Consider the following 22050-nt stretch of genomic DNA (forward strand, 5'->3'; position numbering starts at 1 on the left):
CAGTGCTGGAAATACTGGACAGCTAAATGTAAAAGAATGTTACTGGACCACCTATTAACAGCAAACACAAAAATAAACTTGTAATGGATTAAAGACCTAAATGTGAGACCTGAAACCATAAAAATCCTAGAAGAAAACACAGACAATAATTTCTCTGACATCAACCATAGCAAAATTTCTCTAGATATGTCCCCTAAGTCAAGATTAGATAGATAGATAGATAGATAGATAGATAGATAGATAGATAGATAGATAGATAGATAGATAGATGATAGATAGATAGATGATAGATAGATAGATAGATAGATAGATGATGATAGATGATAGATAAATGATGATGATAGATGATGATAGATAGATAGATAGGTAGATGATAGATGATAGATAGATAGATAGATAGTAGATGATAGATGATAGATAGGTGATAGAGATGTTACACACACACACACACACACACACACACACGGACTGGAATATTATGCAACCATAAGAAAGGATGAGATCTTGCCATTTTAGACAGCATGGGTTATGCTAAGTGAAATAAATCAGGCTGAGAGTTAAATGCCATATAATTTCACTTATATGTGGAATCTCAAAAAATAAATTCACAAACAAAAAGCAGAATCAGACCTATAAATACAGGGAACTGATAGTTGACAGTCATGGGAATAAAAGGCATAGCATAAGGATAATAATTATATTGTAAAAGTAATGTATTGGAACAGATGAAAGCTACACTTGTGAACATAACATAATGTATAAACTTGTGAAATCACTATGTTGTACAACTGAAACTAATGTAAAATTGCATCAACTACACTAAAAAAATCCTCAAAGTGTTACAATGGAAGTCCTATTAACAATATTATTATTTTTACCCATAGTATAAATTAAAAATATTTTTGTTATATGTTTATTAATGTTTATAATACAAACTCTATTTATTATGATATCAAATAATACATAGGAAATATATAGTATTTTGGCATGTTTTAAAATTTATGTTACTTTTTTATTGAAGTATAGTTGACATACAATATTATATTAGTTTCGGATGTAGAACATAGTGATTTAACAATTCTACATATTATGCAGTGCTCACCACAGTAAGTGCAGTTATCATCTGTCAGTATAGTACATTATTAAAATATTATTGACTATATTCCCTGTGCTATACATCTCATCCCTGTTATTTATTTAAAATGGAAATTTTGTACCTCTTAATCCTCTTTACTTATTTTGTTCATCCTGCCACCCTCTTCGCCTCTGGCAACCACCAGCTTGTTCTCTGTACTTAAGAGTCTGTTTCTATTTTTGTTTATTCATTGTTTTTTTTTTTCTTGATTCCACATATAAGTAAAATCATATAGCATTTTTTATTTCTTTATCTGACTTATTTTACTTTGCATAATACCTTCTAGGTCCATCCATGTTGCTGCAAATGGCAAGGTTTATTTTTTTTTTTATGGTTGAGTAATATTCCATTATATATATACTACATCTTCTTTAGCCATTCATCTATGGATGGACAGTTGGGTTACTTCCATATCTTAGCTATTATAAATAATGCTGCAGTAAACATAATGGTTCATATATCTATTTTAATTAATCTTTTTGTTTTCCTCAAGTAAATATCCAAAAGTGGAATTACTGCATCTTATGGTACTTCTATTTTTAGTTTTTGAAGGAACCTCTATACTGTTTTCCACAGTAGTTGCAGCAGTTTACATTCCTATCAACAGTGTTCAAGTGTTTACTTTCTCCACATCCTCACACTTATTTTTTGTCTTTTTGATACCAGGCATTCTCACTCGTATATTATATTGTATCATATTATAAATTATATTATGTTATTATTGACATATTACTATTATTAGTTATTATTAACTAGAAAATTTTAATTGAAACTTTTTTTTAACAGGCAAGAAATAAACATCAGAACAAATGATAATTCCATATCAAGTAAGAATTGAGTCTTTAAAGTTCAATATTATTTAGATTATATTTAAAAGTATTTTAGGGACAAAGGACTAGTATCTTCAGTTCAATGTTATACACCATAAAGTGCCCTGATTTTTTTCTTAATATTTAAAAGAACCTATATGTATGTGTATATGTGTATGTATGTTGGAATGTGTGTGTGTTTAAAATATTTCTGACCTTGATGTGGGTTTGTACTAGCTATTTTAAAGGAAATAGTTTGTTCTTCCTCATTATAAAAACCAACCTTAATTGCATAAGTTTTCCTTTTATTTAAAATCCACAATTATAAAACTCAAAGTAGAGAAAAAATAGTCAAAATGATGAAAGTGGACATTTTATTTTGTTGAACAGCTACAATTTAAGGAAAGTTCTCCTTATATATTGAGCTGATATCTGCCTGCACTGGTACAAATTTTACCCACTGGATCTAGTCCTCCTCTTAGGAAATACATAGAATTCTCTAACATTGTGATTAATAGCACGGACTCTGAGCCAAACTATCTGTCTTTGAATCTCAGCTCTTTCACTTTATGATTTTTGGCAAGCAATTTAACTTCTCTCAGTGCTTCATTTTTGTACATCTATAAAATGGAAGCAATTATAAATTATATCTAATTCAAAGGGTTGCTGTGATAATTAAATGTGCTTAAAACAGTCTGAGAAATAGTAAGCACTATATAAGTGTTAGCAGTTGCAGCTATTCTGTTATTACTATTGCTACTACACTTTCATATAACAGTTCTTTAAATATTTGAATGTAGTGATCACATCTCTCATTAGTCTCCTTATCTCCAGGAGAACTATTCTGAGTTATCTCATCATTTCTTCTTTTGATGTTAGAACTTCCACATAGTATGATCACTTTATTCTGGATGTCTTCAAAGGTGTATATGCCATTCTTTAAATAGGGTTCCCTGAACTAAAATCAGGATTTGGGTTTGTAGCCTTAATTTCTGTGGCTTAGATGTCATTGAGGTCAGAGGAGCACTAAAATAAATTATTAGATTTAATCAATAGAGACTTTACTGACTACGCTCTGCATTGTGCTATCATGGGGTTATAGAAGACATATTGTCTGCCACAGAACCAAAATGACATAAAGAAAAACCAAAATAGAGATGTTTGAAAGGAAACATCAAATCTTTCTCTGTTTTCCATTCCTACTGTTTGTATTATTTTAACTATTATGATTTAAGTGAAAATTGTGAAAACTAGTTTAATCTAGAAAATAAAATTACAAATGTAAGTTTACACATAATTTAGCCCTAAATGAAGAAATCAGCTTTTATTTTCCCTAACTGATATGCAAATAAACTATAGACTCGAGAGGGGAAAGCTATATTTTAAGTTATAATTTATCTTAAACAATATATTTCTTACTCAAGAATATTTCAGTGCTGATAAAAGTCTATTAATTGCAAATTGTTCATTTTCCTCACTCATTTTAGTCAATGAATCAAGCAGAAAATTATGGAATCAAGATTATTTTACTTTGACATTTCCCAAACCACTCCAGCCAGGTAGAAAAAAGAGATCAAGACCTTCAGAATCACAAATCTCAGTTCCTGTAAGTATTGAAAATGTCATTTTTAACTAAATCTAAGATTATTTAATATATAAATATAAATTTAAAAATATGTAATTTGAATTTTACTTCCTTTTGGAAGCAGATATTTTTAAATTTATAATTCCCTGTACAACAGATTACCCCATCTGTTTCAGATAAATTTTATTTATACATAATTCTCCTTTTCAAAAGCATTATATAGCTATTAGGCTATGTAAGCTACAGAACCTAATGCTGCAACTAGTGGGATCTCTCAGGAAATGTTTACCAGTTGCAAAAACATCTAAACTGAATCTTAGAATATGAACCAATGTTTATGAGGTTTCAGGGCCTCTCCATTTTCTTTAATCTGGCACTCAGGATACTAGATACTGGGACATTCAAACTCTCTACCTCTTTTATTAAGTGCCATTATCTTATTAATAAGGAAAAGGAAAAACTAGCTTACAAATAGAGAAGATGATGGAGATGTTTGAAAGGAAACATCAAATCTTTCTCTATTTTCCATTCCTACTCTTTGTGTTATTTTAACTACTGTGATTTAAATGAGATCTGATATCACCCATCGTAATATCAAAATGAGTTTTAAAAGCATCACCCAAAGCAGAGTTACAGTCAATGCATTTATTCAAGTGTCATTCATTACATCTGTAGTGATCCAAGTTTCATGCTTCTCTTCATGGTCCTCCTTTAATTCTATATGACCATTTCATTGACTGGTGATGTCCCTAATGAATAAAGGACTATAAAAGATAAGTGCAAAATTAGTATATGTGTCCAGATTTGACAGATTTGGGGTTGAGACTTTAAAAAATTTTACTACCGCTACTCAAATTAATAGGATCAGATATTTGTTTCATTTTATGTCCTTGTTTTGAGAAATAATTCACATCAGGGCTCTCAGGCTCTTGATTTGATCAGAGATGTTGAAAGCAGGAATAAAAATCAGACCAAGGCCTGAAGCCTACAGTTATTACAAGAATCGTCATGACAAACTACAAGGGCATCAGCTTACTTCTGAGCTAACTTGGGGATGAAAGGTGCACAAAATGATTCAAAAGATCTATCCCATATAGGGATTGAAAAGGAATCCACTATCGGGTGCCTGGGTGGCTCAGTCGTTAAGCGTCTGCCTTCGGCTCAGGTCATGATCCCAGGGTCCTGGGATCGAGTCCCACATCGGGCTCCCTGCTCGACGGGAAGCGTGCTTTTCACTCTCCCACTCCCCCTGCTTGTGTTCCTGCTCTCGCTATCTCTCTCTCTGTCAAATAAATAAATAAAATCTTTAAAAAAAAAAAAGAAAAGAAAAGGAATCCACTATCAATGGTGAGGATGGGCCCTTAAATGTCATGGATCACTGTGGGCTTGCTCCAATCTCTATATAAGTCATTGAGAAAATCCTAAGGTTTAAAGTCATTTGGTTTCTAATATGGAGTTATCTCACATACAGAACACACATAGAATGTTGAAACTATTTTTTTTTCCATTTTAAGTAGATGGTTAATGAAAAACTAGACAATTTTTATGTTTCAATATTAAAAAGATATAACTTATTTAAAAACATTTATCATTATTCTAACTAATCTTTTCAGAGACACGACAAAAAAAAATTAGAAGAAGTTCAGAAGCCAGTTTATATAAGGATAAGGCATTCTTTAAAAAAAATTTCCCAAAGGCCATCTGTTTATTTAACTGTCAGGAGACAGGCTCCATTCAGAAATCCTTATACTCTTAAAGCCCATACAGAAAATGGAGACTCTAAAAAGTCCAAAGATGACAAAAAAGGAAGAACTTTGCAGAGAAATTCCAAGAAAAACAAAGGCCCACATGAAACAACTATAGAATCTAAAATGATAAATGATGAGAAACTTAAAAGAGGAAATAAAGCAGATAAAACTCCATCAAAATTATCACGTAAAAGTGAACTATCTAAGGATTCAAAGTCCAAATTAGAAATAAACCCAGAATCCAGTGATTTTAAAGCTGTCTCAATGTATCCAAAAAAAGATAAGAGAGATTTGAAGAATTCCAAGGAGACAGATAACGAATTTATATGTGCAAAGAAGGATTCTAAAGACTCAAAGAACAATTCTGATGCCAAATCACAGACTTGTCCAAAAAATAGTTCAAATATGGATTTCATACTGTATTTAGAGGAGTCTGGTGCTGAATCTATGAAATGTGATATGGGGTTAAAGAATTACTCTCAGAATAATTCAAAGAAGCCTTCAAAGAAGGACACAAAAAAGGATGCAAAGAAAAGCTCTGATGCTGAATCTGTAGACTCAAAAGATGCAAAGAAAGATGCAAAGAAAGATAAGAAAGGTCCAAAGAAAGAGAAGAAGAAGGATGCAAAGAAAGACACAGAGTCTACTGATGAAGAATCTGCAGACTCACAGGATGCAAAGAAAGAGCCAAAGAAGGCTAAGAAAGATTCAAAGAAAAGTGACAAGAAAAAAGATGCAAAAAAAGACACAGAGACTAGTGATGCAGAATCTGAAGACTCAAAGGATGCAAAGAAAGATTCAAAGAAGGCTAAGAAAGATTCAAAGAAAAGTGACAAGAAAAAGGATACAAAGAAGGATGCAGTGTCTACTGATGCCGAAACTGAGTCTGAATTGGAGACAAAGAATTGGAAGAAAGATGAAAAGAAGGAAAAGAAAGATTCAAAAAAAGATGACAAGAAAAAGGATGCCAAGAAGGATGTAGTGTCTACTGATGCTGATTCTGAATCTGAATGGGATTCAAAAAAGGATAAAAAAGTTGAAAAAAAGGATAAGAGAAATTCAAAGAAAGATGACAAAAATAAGTTTTCAATGAAGTCTGAAGAGTCTACTGAAACTGAATCTGAATGGGATTCAAAAAAGGATAAGAGAAATTCAAAGAAAGATGACAAAAATAAGTTTGCAATGAAGTCTGAAGAGTCTACTGAAACTGAATCTGATTGGGAGTCAAAGAAGGATAAGTATGATTCAAAGAAGACTAAGAAAGATTCAAAGAAAGATGCCAAGAAACAGGATGCAAAGAAAGGCATAGAGTCTACTGATACAGAATCTGATGAATCTTTCAAGACAGACTCAAAGAAGCCTGAGACATTCGAAAGTTCAGATGCTGAATCTGAAGAGTCACTATATGAATTTGGGGCTAAAAAGAGAATTGCTGATGAATCAGATGCCACATCTACTGATTCAAAGAAGGAAGCACTGGAATTAAAGAGAGAATTCAAAATGTCATCCAAAAAGACTACATTCAAAGAAAAAGAAAAAAAAACAGGTACAGGTAGAGTTCCTCCATCAAGAGAAAGACCACCACTACCTCCTTGTGAGCCTTTGCTACCATCACCCAAGATCAAACGTCTCTGTCAGTGCAAGATGCCTCCTGCACCTCTAAAACCAAGATATGCTCCTTTGGTATGTTTACTGTGTTTTTAGAAAAAAATCGACTAAAAATGAAAAATATTTTAAAAGGTTGAATTTATATTTTCCTTAAGAGTAGTTCAATTTTACTGGAATATTGACAAGTTAGGGACTAACAGATAAGAAAGAATAATTCAAAAGGACTCAAAAGAGTTGAAAAACAAATGTCAAAAAGTTAATAATATTTAGACTGAAACAGAGAGCAGGCTTGTGACTTAAGAAAACATTTAAAATTATTTGTAAAGAGAATACAATTACAAGAGTGGTTAAATGTTCTTAAGAAGGAATAAAAGAATGAAAATTGACTAAAACTTCTATAGGGGCAGATTTTAATGAGATAGAAAGACATTTCCTAAGAAGTTGCTAAATATAGTAAAAACTCAACCAAAATCCAGACATAGTACAGTAAAAACATAACATACAAGGATTCAAATATGCAAATTAAATTACTTAATCTATAGCTGAACTAAACTTCTTTATAAGTCATCATTCTTACTGATAATCAGGGAAATAATTTAACTTGCCAGGGGTAACGAGATCCGTTCTGGTTTATAACAGTCTCTTTCAGGTTAATTTGCTCTCTTTGAGAGTAAATGCTCTGTAAATTTAGTTTCTTTTCTTTTCTCCAGAGGATCTCCTCTTTCATTCCCCTTCCTCCAAAATCTGGCTATAAGGGGAAGCTTAGGTGGACATCTCAATTTGAATGTAGGGGCTCCTGTTCCCCATGTTCTCCACCCTTACTGGCTCTTTCTGATCTTTGGTTGTGACATAATTCATTTGCATGGTTTCTGGGCATCAATCTCTGTGTCCTCTGCTTTCACACAGTGTTTATTGCCAATTCTCAGCATGACAGGACTGATGCCCTGTGTTCTGCTAAATTCAGAGCTTCTGTAGATATTGCTGAGTCTTAACCTTGAGCTTCTCATGTTAATTAAATTCCTCCCTTCCCCCTCTTCCTCCCTGTTCTTTTAGGCTTATTTCTTCTCAAGGGGCTTCTACTTCCTCTTCTAATCTCATGGGGATCTCCCTTTACTTTTTATTCCAAGTTTTTTTCTATCCTTGGTTTATAATAAAATTTTATGTATATATATCCATTTTTCTCTTCATATATTTTTCTATTTTTATTTAGATATCTTTTTTTTCATTTCTGTCAGAAAGTCTGGACTTTAAGTCCAAAGCTGATTAATGACGTTATTGCTAAATGGTAAGTCTTAGGGGCTGAATCAATGGATGAGTAGCCATTAGGGCAACAAGCTTTACAAGAAATGAGGATGTATTGGTGGATAAATTTTAAGGCAAAGGAAAAGAAAGACCCCCAAGTAGCTGGATTATTTTCCATGAGAAGTGTTTATGAAAAAAATAAGTAAAATATAAGAAAACAGGTTGGGGACATGGATTGATTTTAATTATAAAAGAAAACCTTTCAGGGTAAGTTATGGGCTTTTTTACATTCAGACAAAGTCTCTTTAATAAGCTTCCATATGCGTAACTACCATATAGTCAGGCTTTTCCTTCTCTATCACTCTACTGAAACTGCTCTTTTCAAGATTTACTAAATACCTTCTTGTGGCCACATCCATTTGTTTCTCCTCTCTCATCTTATTCTACAATGCAACATCATTTAAAATAACCTCTCTCCTTCTAAAAATATGTACTTTACTTGGGGCGCCTGGGTGGCTCAGTTGGTTAAGCGACTGTCTTCGGCTCAGGTCATGATCCTGGAGTCCCGGGATCAAGTCCCGCATCGGGCTCCCTGCTCGGCGGGGAGTCTGCTTCTCCCTCTGACCTTCCTCCCTCTCATGCTCTCTGTCTCTCATTCTCTCTCTCTCAAATAAATAAATAAAATCTTTAAAAAAAATAAAAATAAATAAATAAATAAAAATATGTACTTTACTTGATTTCTAGGACTCTACTATCCTGTTTTCTTCCTACTTACTGGTAGTTTCTGCCACCTTTATTGTATCCCCCTCTTCCTCATCTTTGATGTTGCAATGATCTAAGACTTGGTTCCTGACCTTTTCTATCTACAACCCTCTCTTGGTAAATCCATCTAATCCAATGGCTTTAAATATCATCTATGTTTTAATTACTTCAAAATTAATATGCTTAGCTCTGATCTTTCCATTGAAGTGTAAATTCCTTTATCTAACCACGTACTTGAAATGTTCAGTGTGAATTCTGCTAAGCATCTCAAAAGTAACATAACAACTCTCAACCCATTCCAAAATCTATACCTCCCCAGTCTTTTCCATTTTAGTAAATACCCACTTGATCTTTTAAAACCTGGATATCATCTGTGATTCTATCCATTTCCTCATCCCCCACATATGATCAATCAGTAAAACTTCTTTACTTTACCTCCAAAATATATCCTGAATCTGTCCACATCTCTGCATCTCAACTACTACTACTTTAACAGTTTCAATCATCATCTTTCTTGAAATACTGCAAGAGTTTCTAAGTAGTCTTGCTATCTCTATTCTCTCCTGCTTCAAACACTCCAGTAGTTCCCCATTACCTTCAGAATAAAGCTCAAACTTCTTACCTTGGTTTTCAATGCCTACATTATCTAGACCATACCTATTTTCCACCCTCATTTTGTACCACTTTTCCACTTTTCTTACATAATTTAGCCAAACTAGCATTTTTTTTGTTTGTTTCTCATAAGCACCAAGATTGTTTTTTGTTTTGTTTTGTTTTGTTTTTCCAAGGCATTATGTATGCTGTTTCTTCTGCTTGGACTGTTGCTCCACAGATCTTTTCCTGACTAAACATTCTCCCCATGTATTATGTCAGGCTAAATTGTCTCTTCAGAGAAGCCTTCCCTGGTTACCATATCTTATGTTATCGTCTTCCCCAGCAAGTGTCCAGTCAGTTTCCTAAGCCTGAATCCTATTTATTTCTCTTCATAGAATGCATCTTTATCTTAAACTCCATATTTATTCATTGTTCATTAATTGTATTCACAATAAGAATTTAGGCTCCATACAGGCAGTGAGCTTTATTTGTTTTTTCACTCCTGTATTCACAGTTCCAAAAGCAGCACATAGGATATATTTGATTGGTTAAGAATATGGTTTCTTTAAAGAGCTGCAGATCATATGACACTAATGGACTTTCTGACATGTTTTTCCAAGCATTTCTACTCCTACAAAATGAACAAAAACAAGGCATATTAAAAGGGGGTGAGGAGTCACAAAAGGGAACCGTGCATTCTAAGTGGAAGTCTCAAAAGGATATATATATATATAATTTCTCATTCCTGTCTGGGGAATTTATGAGCAAACTGTGTTAATGGGTCTTAGGTCTCTTTTAGTATAGGCTCAAAGAACCATACTCTTACCACTCCTGAATCTTAGTGATTCTCATAACAGAATCATAAGGCTAATGCCATGTTTCAGGGTCACCTCTGTTTATATTCCTGGATTAAAAGAATTCACTTTTGAAATTATGTTGGTAAAGCATGCCATGATTCAGAACCATGAATGAAAAAAAAAATAATTCAAGTATAATTAACATACAGTGTTATATTAGTTCCAGGTATACAATATAATGATTTAAAAATTCTATATTTTCTCAGTACTCATCAAGATAAGTGTACTCTTAATCCCCTTCACTTATTTCACCCATCCCCCCACCTCACCTCTGAAAACTACCAGTTTATTCTCTATATTTAAGGATCTGTTTTTATCCATTTTTTTCTGTTTTTTAAATTCCACATATGAGCGAAACATATGGTATTTGTGTTTCTCTGATTGACTTATTTCATTTAGCGTTATACGCTCTAGGTCCATCCATGTTGTTACAAATGGGAAGATTTCATTTCTTTTTTTATGGCTGAGTAATATTCCATTGTATAAATATACTAGTTCTTTTCATTAATCAAAGGACACTTGGGATGGTACCATATCTTGAATAACGTAAACAATGCTGCAATAAACATTGGGGTACATATATCTTTTAAATTAGTGTTTTTGTTTTCTATGGGAAATACCAAGTAGTGGAATTACTGAATCCCATAGTAATTCTATTTTAATTTTTGAGAAATATCCCTATTGTTTTCCACATTAGATGCAACAATTTGCATTCCCATACACAGTGCACAAGGATTCCTTTTTCTCCACATCTTCACCAAAATTTGTTATTTCTTATCTTTTTGATTTTAGCCATTCTGACAAGTGTGAGGTGATATCTCACTGTTGTTTTGATTTACATTTCCCTGATGATTAGTGATGTTGAGCATCTTTACATGTTTCTTTTCACCATCTGTAGGTCTTCCTTGGAAAATGTCTGTGCATGACTTCTGCCTATTTTTAATCAGATTATTTTTTGATGTTGAGTTGTATAAGTTGTTTACATATTTTGGATATTAACCCTTTATCAGATATATGATTTGCAAATATCTTCCCTCATTTGGTGGGGTATATTTTTTGTTTTTTTGATGTTTCCCTTCATTGTGCAAAAGTTTTGCATTTTGGTACAGTACCAATAATTTAAATTTGAATTTGTTTTCATTGCCAAAGGAAACATATATATTTTATTCCAGGGATTTTATGGTTTCAGGTTTCACATTTAGGTCTTTAGTCTTTTTTGAATTTATTTTTGTATATGGTATAAGAAAGTGGTACAATTTGAATTTTTTTTTGCATGTAGCTGTTCAACCATTTGTTGAAGAGACTTCTCCCCACTGTATATCCTTGCCTCCTTTGTTCTAGATTAATTGACCATATAATCCTGGGTTTATTTCTGGGCTTTCTATTCTCTTCCACTGATCGGTGTCTATTCTTATGCCAGTATAATACTGTTTTGATAACTGCAGCTTTGTAGTATATCTTGAAATCTGAGATTGTGATACCTCCAGCTTTGTTTCTCTTTCTCATGATTGCTTTGGCTATTTAGGTTTTTTTGTGGTTCAATACACATTTTAGGATTCTTTGTTCTACTTTTGTGAAAAATGCTACTGGTATTTTGATAGCGATTGAATTAAATCTGTAGATTGCTTTGGGTAGTATGGACTTTTAAACAATATTTGTTCTCCTGATTCATGAACATGGAATATTCTTCCACTTGTTTGTGTCATCTTCAATTTCTTTCATTGATGTTTTATACTTTTTGGAACACAGGTCCTTTACCACTTTGGTTAAGTTTATTCTGAGAAATTTCATTCTTTTTGGTGCAATATAAATGGGATTGTTTTCTTAATTTTTTTTCTACTATTTCATTATTAGTGTCTAGAAATGCAACATATTTTCTGGGTGTTAATTTTGTATTCTGCAATTTTATTGAATTCATTTCTCAGTTCTAGTAGCTTTGTTGGTGGTGTCGTTAGGATTTTCTATAGGTAGTTTCATGTCATTTGCAAATAGGGAAAGTTCTTCTTCCTTACTGATTTGGATGCCTTTCATTTATTTTTCTTCTCTGATTGTTATGGCTAGGATTTTCAGTACAATGTTGAATAACAGTAGCGAGAGTGGACATCCTTGTCTTGTTCCTGATCTTAAAAGAGAAGTTCTCAGTTTTTCCCCATTGAGTATGGTGATAGCTGTGAGATTTTCATACTGGCCTTTATAATGTTGAGGTTTATTTCCTCTAAACCTACTTTTTGAAGAGGTTTTTTTTTTTTTTTTCCATGAATGGATGCTGTATTATTTCAAATCCTTTTTTTGCATTTATTGAAATGATTACATGGTTTTTATACTTTCTTTTGCTAATGTGGTGTATTACATTGATCGGTGAATATTGAGCCACCTTTCCATCACAGTAATAAATCCCACGTGATTGTGCTGAGTGATGTTTTCAATGTGTTGTTGGATTTGGTTTGCTAATATTTTGTTGAGGATTATTGCATTTATGTTCTTCAGAGATATTAACCTGCAGTTTTCATTTTTTGTAGTTTCTCTATCTGGTTTTGATATTAAAGCAATGCTGGCCTCCTAGAATGATTTTGGAATCTTTCCATCCTCCCCTGCTTTTTTTTGGAATACTTAAAAAAAATAGGTAATATATCATCTATAAATATTTGGTAGAATTCACCTGTGAAGCCATCTGATCCTGGACTTTAGTTGTTGCTGTTGTTGTTTTTTGATTACTGATTCAATTTCATTGATTGAATTACTCAAACCATTGAGTAATTGGTTTGCTCAAATTTTCTCTTGCTTCCTTGAATCATTCCTCAGAGGTTATATCTTTCTAGGAATTTATCCTTTTTTTTCTCAGTTGTCTAATATGTTGACATAATCTTCCATGATATTCTCTTATAATCTTTGGTATTTCTGTGGTGTCAGTTATTATTTATACTCATTCATTTGTGATTATAGATATGTAAGTCCTCCTTTTTTTATGAGTTTGGCTGAAGGTTTATCATTCTTTTTACCATTTTAAAGTACCAGCTCCTAGTTTCATTGATCTGATCTATTTTATTTTAGGCTCTATTTCATTTATATTTCCTCTAATCTTTATTATTTCTTTCTACTGGCTTTGGGATTTGTACCTTTTCTAGTTCCTTTAGGTGTAAGGCTAGGTTTTTTATTTGAGATTTTCTTACTTCTTGTGGTAGGCCTGTATTGTTATAATATTCCCTCTTAGAAGAGCTTTTGCTGCATCCCAAAGATTTTGTAACATTATGTTACCATTCTCATTTATCTCCATGAATTTTTTGATTTGCTCTTTTGATTTCCTGGTTGACCCATTCATTGTTCAGTAGCATGTTACTTAACCTCCAAGTATTTGTGTTCTTTCCAAATTTATTCTTTTCATTGATTTCTAGTTTCACACCCTTGGGGTTGGAAAACATGCATGATATGATTTCAATGGTTTTGAATTTGTTGTGACTTTTTTTATGGCCTAATGTGATCTATTCTGGGCAGTGTTCCATGTGCACTTGAAAAGAATGGGTATTCCACTGTTTTTAGGTGGTGTTCTTTGAATATATGTTAGATCCAATGTGTCATTCAAAGCTTCTGTTTTCTTATTGATTTTCTGTCTGGATGATCTATCCACTGATAGCAGTGGGGTGTTGAAGTCCCCTACTATAATTGCATTAGCATCCTTCTCTTCCTTTATATATCTTAATAATTGCTTTATTTATTTGGGTGTTTCCATGTTTGGTACATAAATACTTACAATTGTTATTTTTTGTTGAATCGATCATTTTATTCTATAGTGTCCTTTTCTTTGTCTCTTATTACAGTCATTGTTCTAAAGTTGCATTTGTTAACTGTAAATATTGCTACCCTAGCTTTCTTTTACCTTTCATTGACACTATGAATAATTTCCCATCCTTTCTTTATAGTTTCCTTTTTTCAATTTTTTATTGAAATTTTAGTTAGTAAACATAAATGTAAAATTGGTTTCAGGTGTAGAATTTAGTGATTTATCTCTTACATATAACACCCAGTGTTCATCATAACAAGTGTCCTCATTAATACCCATCATCTGATTAGCCGATCCCTGCCCAGCTACCCTCCACCAACCCTCAGTTTATTCTCTATAGTTAAGAGTCTCTTATGCTTTTCTCCCCTCTCTCTCTTCTTTTTCCTTCAATTATGTTCATCTGTTTTGTTTCCTAAATTCCACATATGAGTGAAATCATATGGCATTTGTTTTTCTCTTACTAACTTATTTCACTTAGCATGTCATTGCAAATAACAGGATTTCATTCCTTTTAATGGCTGAGTAATATTTCACTATATACCACCTGTTCTTTATCCATTCATATATCCATGGACATCTGGGGTCTTTCCATAATTTGGCTATTGTTGATAATGTTGCTACAAATATCGGGGTTCATGTAGCCCTTTGAATCAGCATTTTTGTATCTTTTGCATAAATACCTAATAATGTGATTGATGGGTAATAGGACAGTTATATTTTTTAAATTTTTGAGGAACCTCTGTACTTTTTTCCAGAGTGGCTGCACCAGTTTACATTCTTGCCAACAGTGTAAGAGGGTTCCCCTTTCTCTGCACCCTTGCCAACATCTATTGTTTCCCGTGTTGTTAATTTTAGCCATTCTGAACAATGTGAGGTGGTATCTCATCATGGTTTTGATTTGTATTCCCTAATGATGAGTGATGTTGAGCATATTTTCATGTGTCTGTTAGTCATCTGTATGTCTTCATTGGAAAATGTCTGTTTGTATCTTCTGCTAATTTCTTAACTGGATTATTTATTTTCAGGGTATTGAGTTTGAGAAGTTCTTTATAGATTTTGGGTACTAACCCTTTATCAGATAAGTCATTTGCAAGTATCTTCTCCCATTCCTTAGGTTGCCTTTTAGTTTTGTTGACTGTTTCCTTCACTGTGCAGAAATTTTCACCTTGATAAAGTCCCAATAGTTCATTTTTGCTTTTGTTACTTGCTTCCAGAGACATGTCTGATAACAAGCTGCTATGAACAAGGTCAAAGAGATTGCTGCCTGTATTCCCTTCTAGGATTTTGATGGTTTCCTGTCTCATATTTAAGTCTTTCACCAATTTTGAATTTAATTTTGTGTATGGCATAAAAGAGTGGTTCAGTTTCATACTTCTTCAGGTTGCTGTCCAGTTTTCCCAACACCATTTGTTTTTTTTTGTTTGTTTGTTTGTTTTAAAGATTTTATTTATTTATTTGAGAGAGAGAGAATGAGAAACAGAGAGCATGAGAGGGAGGAGGGTCAGAGGGAGAAGCAGACTCCCTGCCGAGCAGGGAGCCCGATGTGGGACTCGATCCCGGGACTCCAGGATCATGACCTGAGCCGAAGGCAGTCGCTTAACCAACTGAGCCACCCAGGCACCCCAACACCATTTGTTGAAGAGACTTTTTCCCACTGGATATTCTTTCCTGCTTTGTCAAAGATTAATTGGCAATAGAATTGAGAGTCCATTTCCGGTTCTCTACTCTGTTCCATTTATCCATGTGTCTGTTTTTGTGCCAGTACTCTACTGTCTTGATCACTACACCTTCATAATACAGCTTGAAGTCTGGAATTGTGATGCTTCCAGCTTTGCTTTTCTTTTTCAAGATTATTTTGGCTATTCAGGGTCTTTTGGGGTTCCATACAAATTTTAGGATTGTTTATTCTAGCTCTATGAAAAATGCTGATGGTATTTTGATAGGGATTGCATTAAATGCATAGATTTTGGACGTTTTAACAGTATTTGCTCTTCCAAGCCATGAGCATGGACTATTTTTCCATTTCTCTGTGTCCTCTTCAATTTCTTTTGTATGTGTTCTATAGTTTTCAGAGCATTGATCTTTTTCATGTTTGGTTATGTTTATTCCTAGGTATATAATCGTTTTTGGTGTGAGTGTAAATGAGATCAATTTCTCTTTCTGCTGCATCTTTATTGGTGTATACATATGAAAAAGGATTCTGTACATAGATTTTATATCCTATGATTTTGCTGAATTTGAGAATCAGCTTCAGTAATTTTTTGGTGGAGTTTTTTGTGTTTTCTATATAGAGTATAATGTCTGTGAATAGTGAAAGTTTGACTTCTTACTTGCCTATTCAGATGCCTTTTATTTATCTTTGTTGTCTGATTATGGAGTGTAAGACTTCCAGTACTATGTTAAATAGTGGGTGAGAGTGGACACCCTTGTTTTGTTCCTGACCATAAAGGAAAAGTTCTGTTTTTCCCCACTGAGGATGATATTAGCTGTGGGTCTCTCCTATATGGCCTTTATGATGTTGAGGAATGTTCTCTTTATCCCTATTTTATTGAGAGTTTTTATCAAGAATGGATGCTGTATTTTGTCAAATGATTTTTCTGCATCTATTGAGAGCATTGTGTGTTTTGCACCCTTTCTTTTATTGATGTGGTTTATGACATTGAATGATTTGCCAATACTGAACCACCCTTGCAGACCAGGAATGAATCCCATTTGATCTTGGTGAATAATTCTTTTAATATACTGTTGGATTCACTTTGCTAGTATCTTGTTGAGAATTTTTATATCCATGTTCATCACGGATATTTGCCTATATTTCTGTTTTTTTATTCAGGTATTTGTGTGGTTTTGGAATCAAGTTATTGCTGGCCTTGTAAAAGGGGGTTGGAAGTTTTCTTCCATTTCCACTTTTTTGGAACAGTTTGAGAATAATAGGTATTAACTCTTCTTTAAACGACTGGTACAATTCCCCTGGGAAGCCATCTGGCCCTGGAGTTTTGTTTGTTGATAGATTTTTGATTAGTGATTAAATTTCTTTACTGTTAATGGGTCTCTTCAGATTTTCTATTTCTTCCTGTTTCAGTTTTGGTAGTTTGTATGTTTCTTGTAATTTTTCCTTTTTTTCCAGATTGCCTATTTTGTTGGCATATGATTTTTCATAATGTTCTCTTATAACTCTTTGTATTTCTGTGGTGTTGGTTGTGATCTCTCATGTTTCATTCATGATTTTATTTATTTAGGCACTTTCTCTTTTCCATTTGATAAGTCTTTCCAGGGGTTTATCAATTTTTTAAAAATTCTTTCAAAGAACCAGCTCTTAGTTTCATTGATTTGTTGTAATATTTTTATTCGTATATCATTTATTTCTGCTCTAATCTTTATTATTGTCATTCTTCTACTGGCTTTAGTCTTCAGTTGTCATTTGTATAGCTCCTTTAGGTTTTTAGGTTAGGTTTGCAAAATTGAGATTTTTCTTCTTTTGAGGTAGGTCTGTATTGCTATGTATTTCCTTCTTATGATTGTATTTGCTGCATCCCAATAGTTCTAGACTATTGTGCTTCCATTTTCATTTGCTTCCATGTATTTTTTTAAATTATTTCTTTAGTTTCCTGGTTTACCCATTCATTCTTTAGTAGAATGTTCTTTAACTTCCATGTATTTGTTTTCTTTCCAAATTTTGTCTCGTGTTTTACTTCAAGGTACATTGTGCTGTGGTCAGGATATATGCATGGTATGAGCTCAGTCTTTTTCTACTTGTTGAGTCCTGATTTTTGACCCAGTATGTGATCTATTCTGGAGAATGTTCCATCTGCACTAGAGAAGAATGTGTATGCTGCTGCTTTAGGATGAAATAATTTAAATGTATTTGTTAATTCCATCTGGTCCAGTGTGTCATTCAAAGCCCTTGTTTCCTTGTTGATCTATTTAGATGATCTGACCATTGCTGTGAGTGAGATGATAAAATCCTCTATTTTTATTGTATTATTATCAATAAGTTTCTTCATATTTCTTATTAACTGACATATAATTGGATGTTCTGAAGTTGGAGGCATAAATATTTACAACTGTTAGATCTTTTAGTTGGAAAGACCCCTTTATTATTATATAGTGGCCTTCTTAATCTCTTGTTACAGTCTGTTTTAAAATTTAGTTTGTCTGTTTTAAGTATGGCTATTTTGGTTTTCTTTTTTTAAAAAATTTTTTATTGTTATGTTAATCATCATACATTACATCATTAGTTTTAGATGTAGTGTTCCATGATTCATTGTTTGTGCATAACACCCAGTGCTCCATGCAGAACGTGCTCTCTTTAATACCCATCACCAGGCTAGCCCATCCTCCCACCCCCTTCCCCTATAGAACCACATAACCTTTCGCATCCTTACTTTCGTATCTTTGGGGTAAATACCCAGTAGTGCAATTGCTAGATCATATGGTAGCTCTATTTTCAACGTTTTGAGGAACCTCCATACTGTTTTTCAGAGTGGCTGCACCAGCTTGCATTCCCACCAACAGTGTAGGAGGGTTCCCCTTTCTCCACATCCCCGCCAATATCTGTCATTTCCTGACTTGTTAATTTTAGCCATTCTGACTGGTGTGAGGTGGTATCTCACTGAGGTTTTGATTTGGATTTCCCTGATGCCAAGCGATGTTGAGCACTTTTTCATGTGTCTGTTGGCCATTTGGATGTCTTCTTTCGAAAAATGTCCGTTCATGTCTTCTGCCCATTTCTTGATTGGATTCTTTGTTCTTTGGGTGTTGAGTTTGATAAGTTCTTTATAGATTTTGGATACTAGCACTTTATCTGATATGTCATTTGCAAATATCTTCTCCCATTCTGTCAGTTGTCTTTTAGTTTTGTTGACTTTCTTTTGCTTTGCAAAAGCTTTTTATCTTGATGAAGTCCCAATAGTTCATTTTTGCCCTTGCTTCCCTTGCCTTTGGTGATGTTTCTAGGAAGAAGTTGCTGCGGCTGAGGTCGAAGAGGTTGCTGCCTGTGTTCTCCTTTAGGATTTTGATGGACTCCTGTCTCACATTGAGGTCTTTAACCATTTGGAGTCTATTTTTGTGTGTGGCGTAAGGAAATGGTCCAGTTTCATTCTTCTGCATGTGGCTATCCAATTTTCCCAACACCATTTGTTGAAGAGACTGGCTTTTCTTCCATTGGACATTCTTTCCTGCTTTGTCAAAGATTAGTTGACCATAGAGTTGAGGATCCATTTCTGGGCTCTCTATTCTGTTCCATTGATCTATGTGTCCATTTTTGTGCCAGTACCATACTGTCTTGATGATGACAAGGAAGTCCAGAATTGTGATGCTGCCAGCTTTGCTTTTCTTTTTCAACATTCCTCTGGCTATTCGGGGTCTTTTCTGGTTCCATACAAATTTTAGGATTATTTGTTCCATTCTTTTGAAAAAAGTGGATGGTATTTTGATGGGGATTGCATTGAATGTGTAGATTGCTCTAGGTAGCATTGACATCTTCACAATATTTGTTCTTGCAATCCATGAGCATGGAACGTTTTTCCATTTCTTGTGTCTTCCTCAATTTCTTTCATATATGAGTATTTTATAGTTTTCTGAGTACAGATCCTTTGCCTCTTTGATTAGATTTATTCCTAGGTATCTTAAGGATCTGGGTGCAATTGTAAATGGGATTGAATCCTTAATTTCTCTTTCTTCTGTCTTGTTGTGGGTGTATAGGAATGCCACTGACTTCTGTGCATTGATTTTATATCCTGCCACTTTACTGAATTCCTGTATGAGTTCTAACAGTTTTGGGGTGGAGTCTTTGGGGTTTTCCACATAAAGTATCATATCATCTGCAAAGAGTGACAGTTTGACTTCTTCTTTGCAAATTTGGATGCCTTTGATTTCTTTTTGTTGTCTGATTGCTGTGGCTAGGACTTCTAATACTATGTTGAATAGCATGGTGAGGGTGGACATCACTGTCGCGTTCCTGACCTTAGGGGAAAAGCTCTCAGTTTTTCCCCATTGAGAATGATATTCGCTGTGGGTTTTTCATACATGGCTTTATGATATTGAGGTATGTACCCTCTATGCCTATACTCTGAAGAGTTTTGATCAAGAAAGGATGCTGTACTTTGTCAAATGCTTTTTCTGCATCTATTGAGAGGATCATATGATTCTTGTTCTTTCTTTTGTTAATGTATTCTATCACATTGATTGACTTGCGGATGTTGAACCAACCTTGCAGCCCAGGGATAAATCCCACTTGGTCGAGGTGAATAATCCTTTTGTACTGTTGGATCCTATTGGCTAGTATTTTGGTGAGAATTTTTGCATCCATGTTCATCAGGGATATTGGTCTGTAATTCTCCTTTTTGATGGGGGCTTTGTCTGGTTTTGGGATCAAAGTAATGGTGGCCTCATAAAATGAGTTTGGAAGTTTTCCTTCCATTTCTATTTTTTGGAACAGTTTCAGAAGAATAGGTATTAATTCTTCTTGAAATGTTTGGTAGAATTCCCTGGGGAAGCCATCTGGCTCTGGGCTTTTGTTTTTTTGGGAGATTTTTGATGACTGCTTCAATTTCCTTAATGGTTATAGGTCTGTTCAGGTTTTCTATTTCTTCCTGGTTCAGTTTTGGTAGTTGATACATCTCTAGGAATGCATCCATTTCTTCCAGGTTATCTAATATGCTGGCATAGAGATGCTCATAATATGTTCTTATAATTGTATTTCTTTGGTGTTGGTTGTGATCTCTCCTCTTTCATTCATGATTTTGTTGATTTGCGTCATTTTTCTTTTCTTTTTGATAAGTCTGGCCAGGGGTTTATCAATCTTGTTAATTCTTTCAAAGAACCAGCTCCTAGTTTCGTTGATCTGTTCTACTGTTCTTTTAGTTTCTATTTCATTGATTTCTGCTCTGATCTTTATGATTTCTCTTCTCCTACTGGGTTTAGGCTTTATTTGCTGTTCTTTCTCCAGCTCCTTTAGGTGTAGGGTTATGGTGTGTACTTGAGACCTTTCTTGTTTCTTGAGAAAGAATTGTATTGCTATATACTGTCTCTTAGGACTGCGTTTGTTGCATTCAAAGATTTTGAACATTTGTGTTTTCATAGTCATTGGTTTCCATGAATTTTTTAAATTTTTCTTTAATTTCCTGGTTGACCCATTCATTCTTCAGTAGGATGCTCTTTAGCCTCCATGTATTTGAGTTCTTTCCGACTTTCCTCTTGTGATTGAGTTCTAGTTTCAAAGCATTGTGGTCTGAAAATAGGCAGGGAATGATCCCAATCTTTTGGTACCGGTTGAGACCTGGTTTATGACCTAGGATGTGATCAATTTTGGAGAATGTTCCAGGGGCACTAGAGAAGAATGTGTATTCTGTTGCTTTGGAATGGAATGTTCTGAATATGTCTGTGAAGTCCATTTGGTCCAGTGTGTCATTGAAAGTCTTTATTTCCTTGTTGATCTTTTGCTTAGATGATCTGTCCATTTCAATGAGGGGGGTGTTAAAGTCCCCCACTATTATTGTATTGCTGTGAATGTGTTTCTATGCTTTTGTTATTAATTGCCTTATATAATTGGTTGTTCCCATGTTAGGGGCATAGATATTTACAATTGTTAGATCTTCTTGTTGGATAGACCCTTTAAGTAGGATATAGTGTCTTTCCTCATCTCTTATTACAGTCTTTGGTTTAAAATCTAATTTGTCTGATATAAGGATTGCCACCCCAGCTTTCTTTTGGTGTCCATTAGCATGGTAAATGGTTTTCCACCCCCTCACTTTCAATCTGGGGGTGTCTTTGGTTCTAAAATGAGTCTCTTGCAGACAGAATATCGATGGGTCTTTTTTTTTAATCCAGTCTGATAGCCTGTGTCTTTTGATTGGGGCATTTAGCCCATTTACATTCAGGGTAACTATTGAAAGATAGGAATTTAGTGCCATTGTATTTCCTGTAAGGTGA

At 33.9% G+C, this 22050-nt stretch overlaps 1 protein-coding gene across 1 annotated transcript in view; it reads left to right on the forward strand.

The window, feature by feature from the left end:
- The window catches only part of CYLC1 (cylicin 1), a 162645-nt gene extending 152190 nt beyond the window's left edge, over positions 1-10455 (forward strand). Inside the window, exons 2-7 of the mRNA XM_035028628.1 lie at positions 1922-1962; positions 3432-3550; positions 5143-6359; positions 6426-6960; positions 8121-8170; positions 10368-10455. Of these exons, the coding sequence (XP_034884519.1) occupies positions 1922-1962; positions 3432-3550; positions 5143-6359; positions 6426-6960; positions 8121-8170; positions 10368-10455 (2050 nt within the window). The remainder of the gene's footprint in view (positions 1-1921; positions 1963-3431; positions 3551-5142; positions 6360-6425; positions 6961-8120; positions 8171-10367) is intronic.
- Positions 10456-22050: the final 11595 nt, after the last annotated feature.

The sequence above is a fragment of the Mirounga leonina genome, unplaced genomic scaffold, assembly GCF_011800145.1.
Source record: "Mirounga leonina isolate KUSES-001 unplaced genomic scaffold, KU_Mleo_1.0 Mir_204, whole genome shotgun sequence".
In the NCBI taxonomy this organism is placed as follows: Eukaryota; Metazoa; Chordata; class Mammalia; order Carnivora; family Phocidae; genus Mirounga; species Mirounga leonina.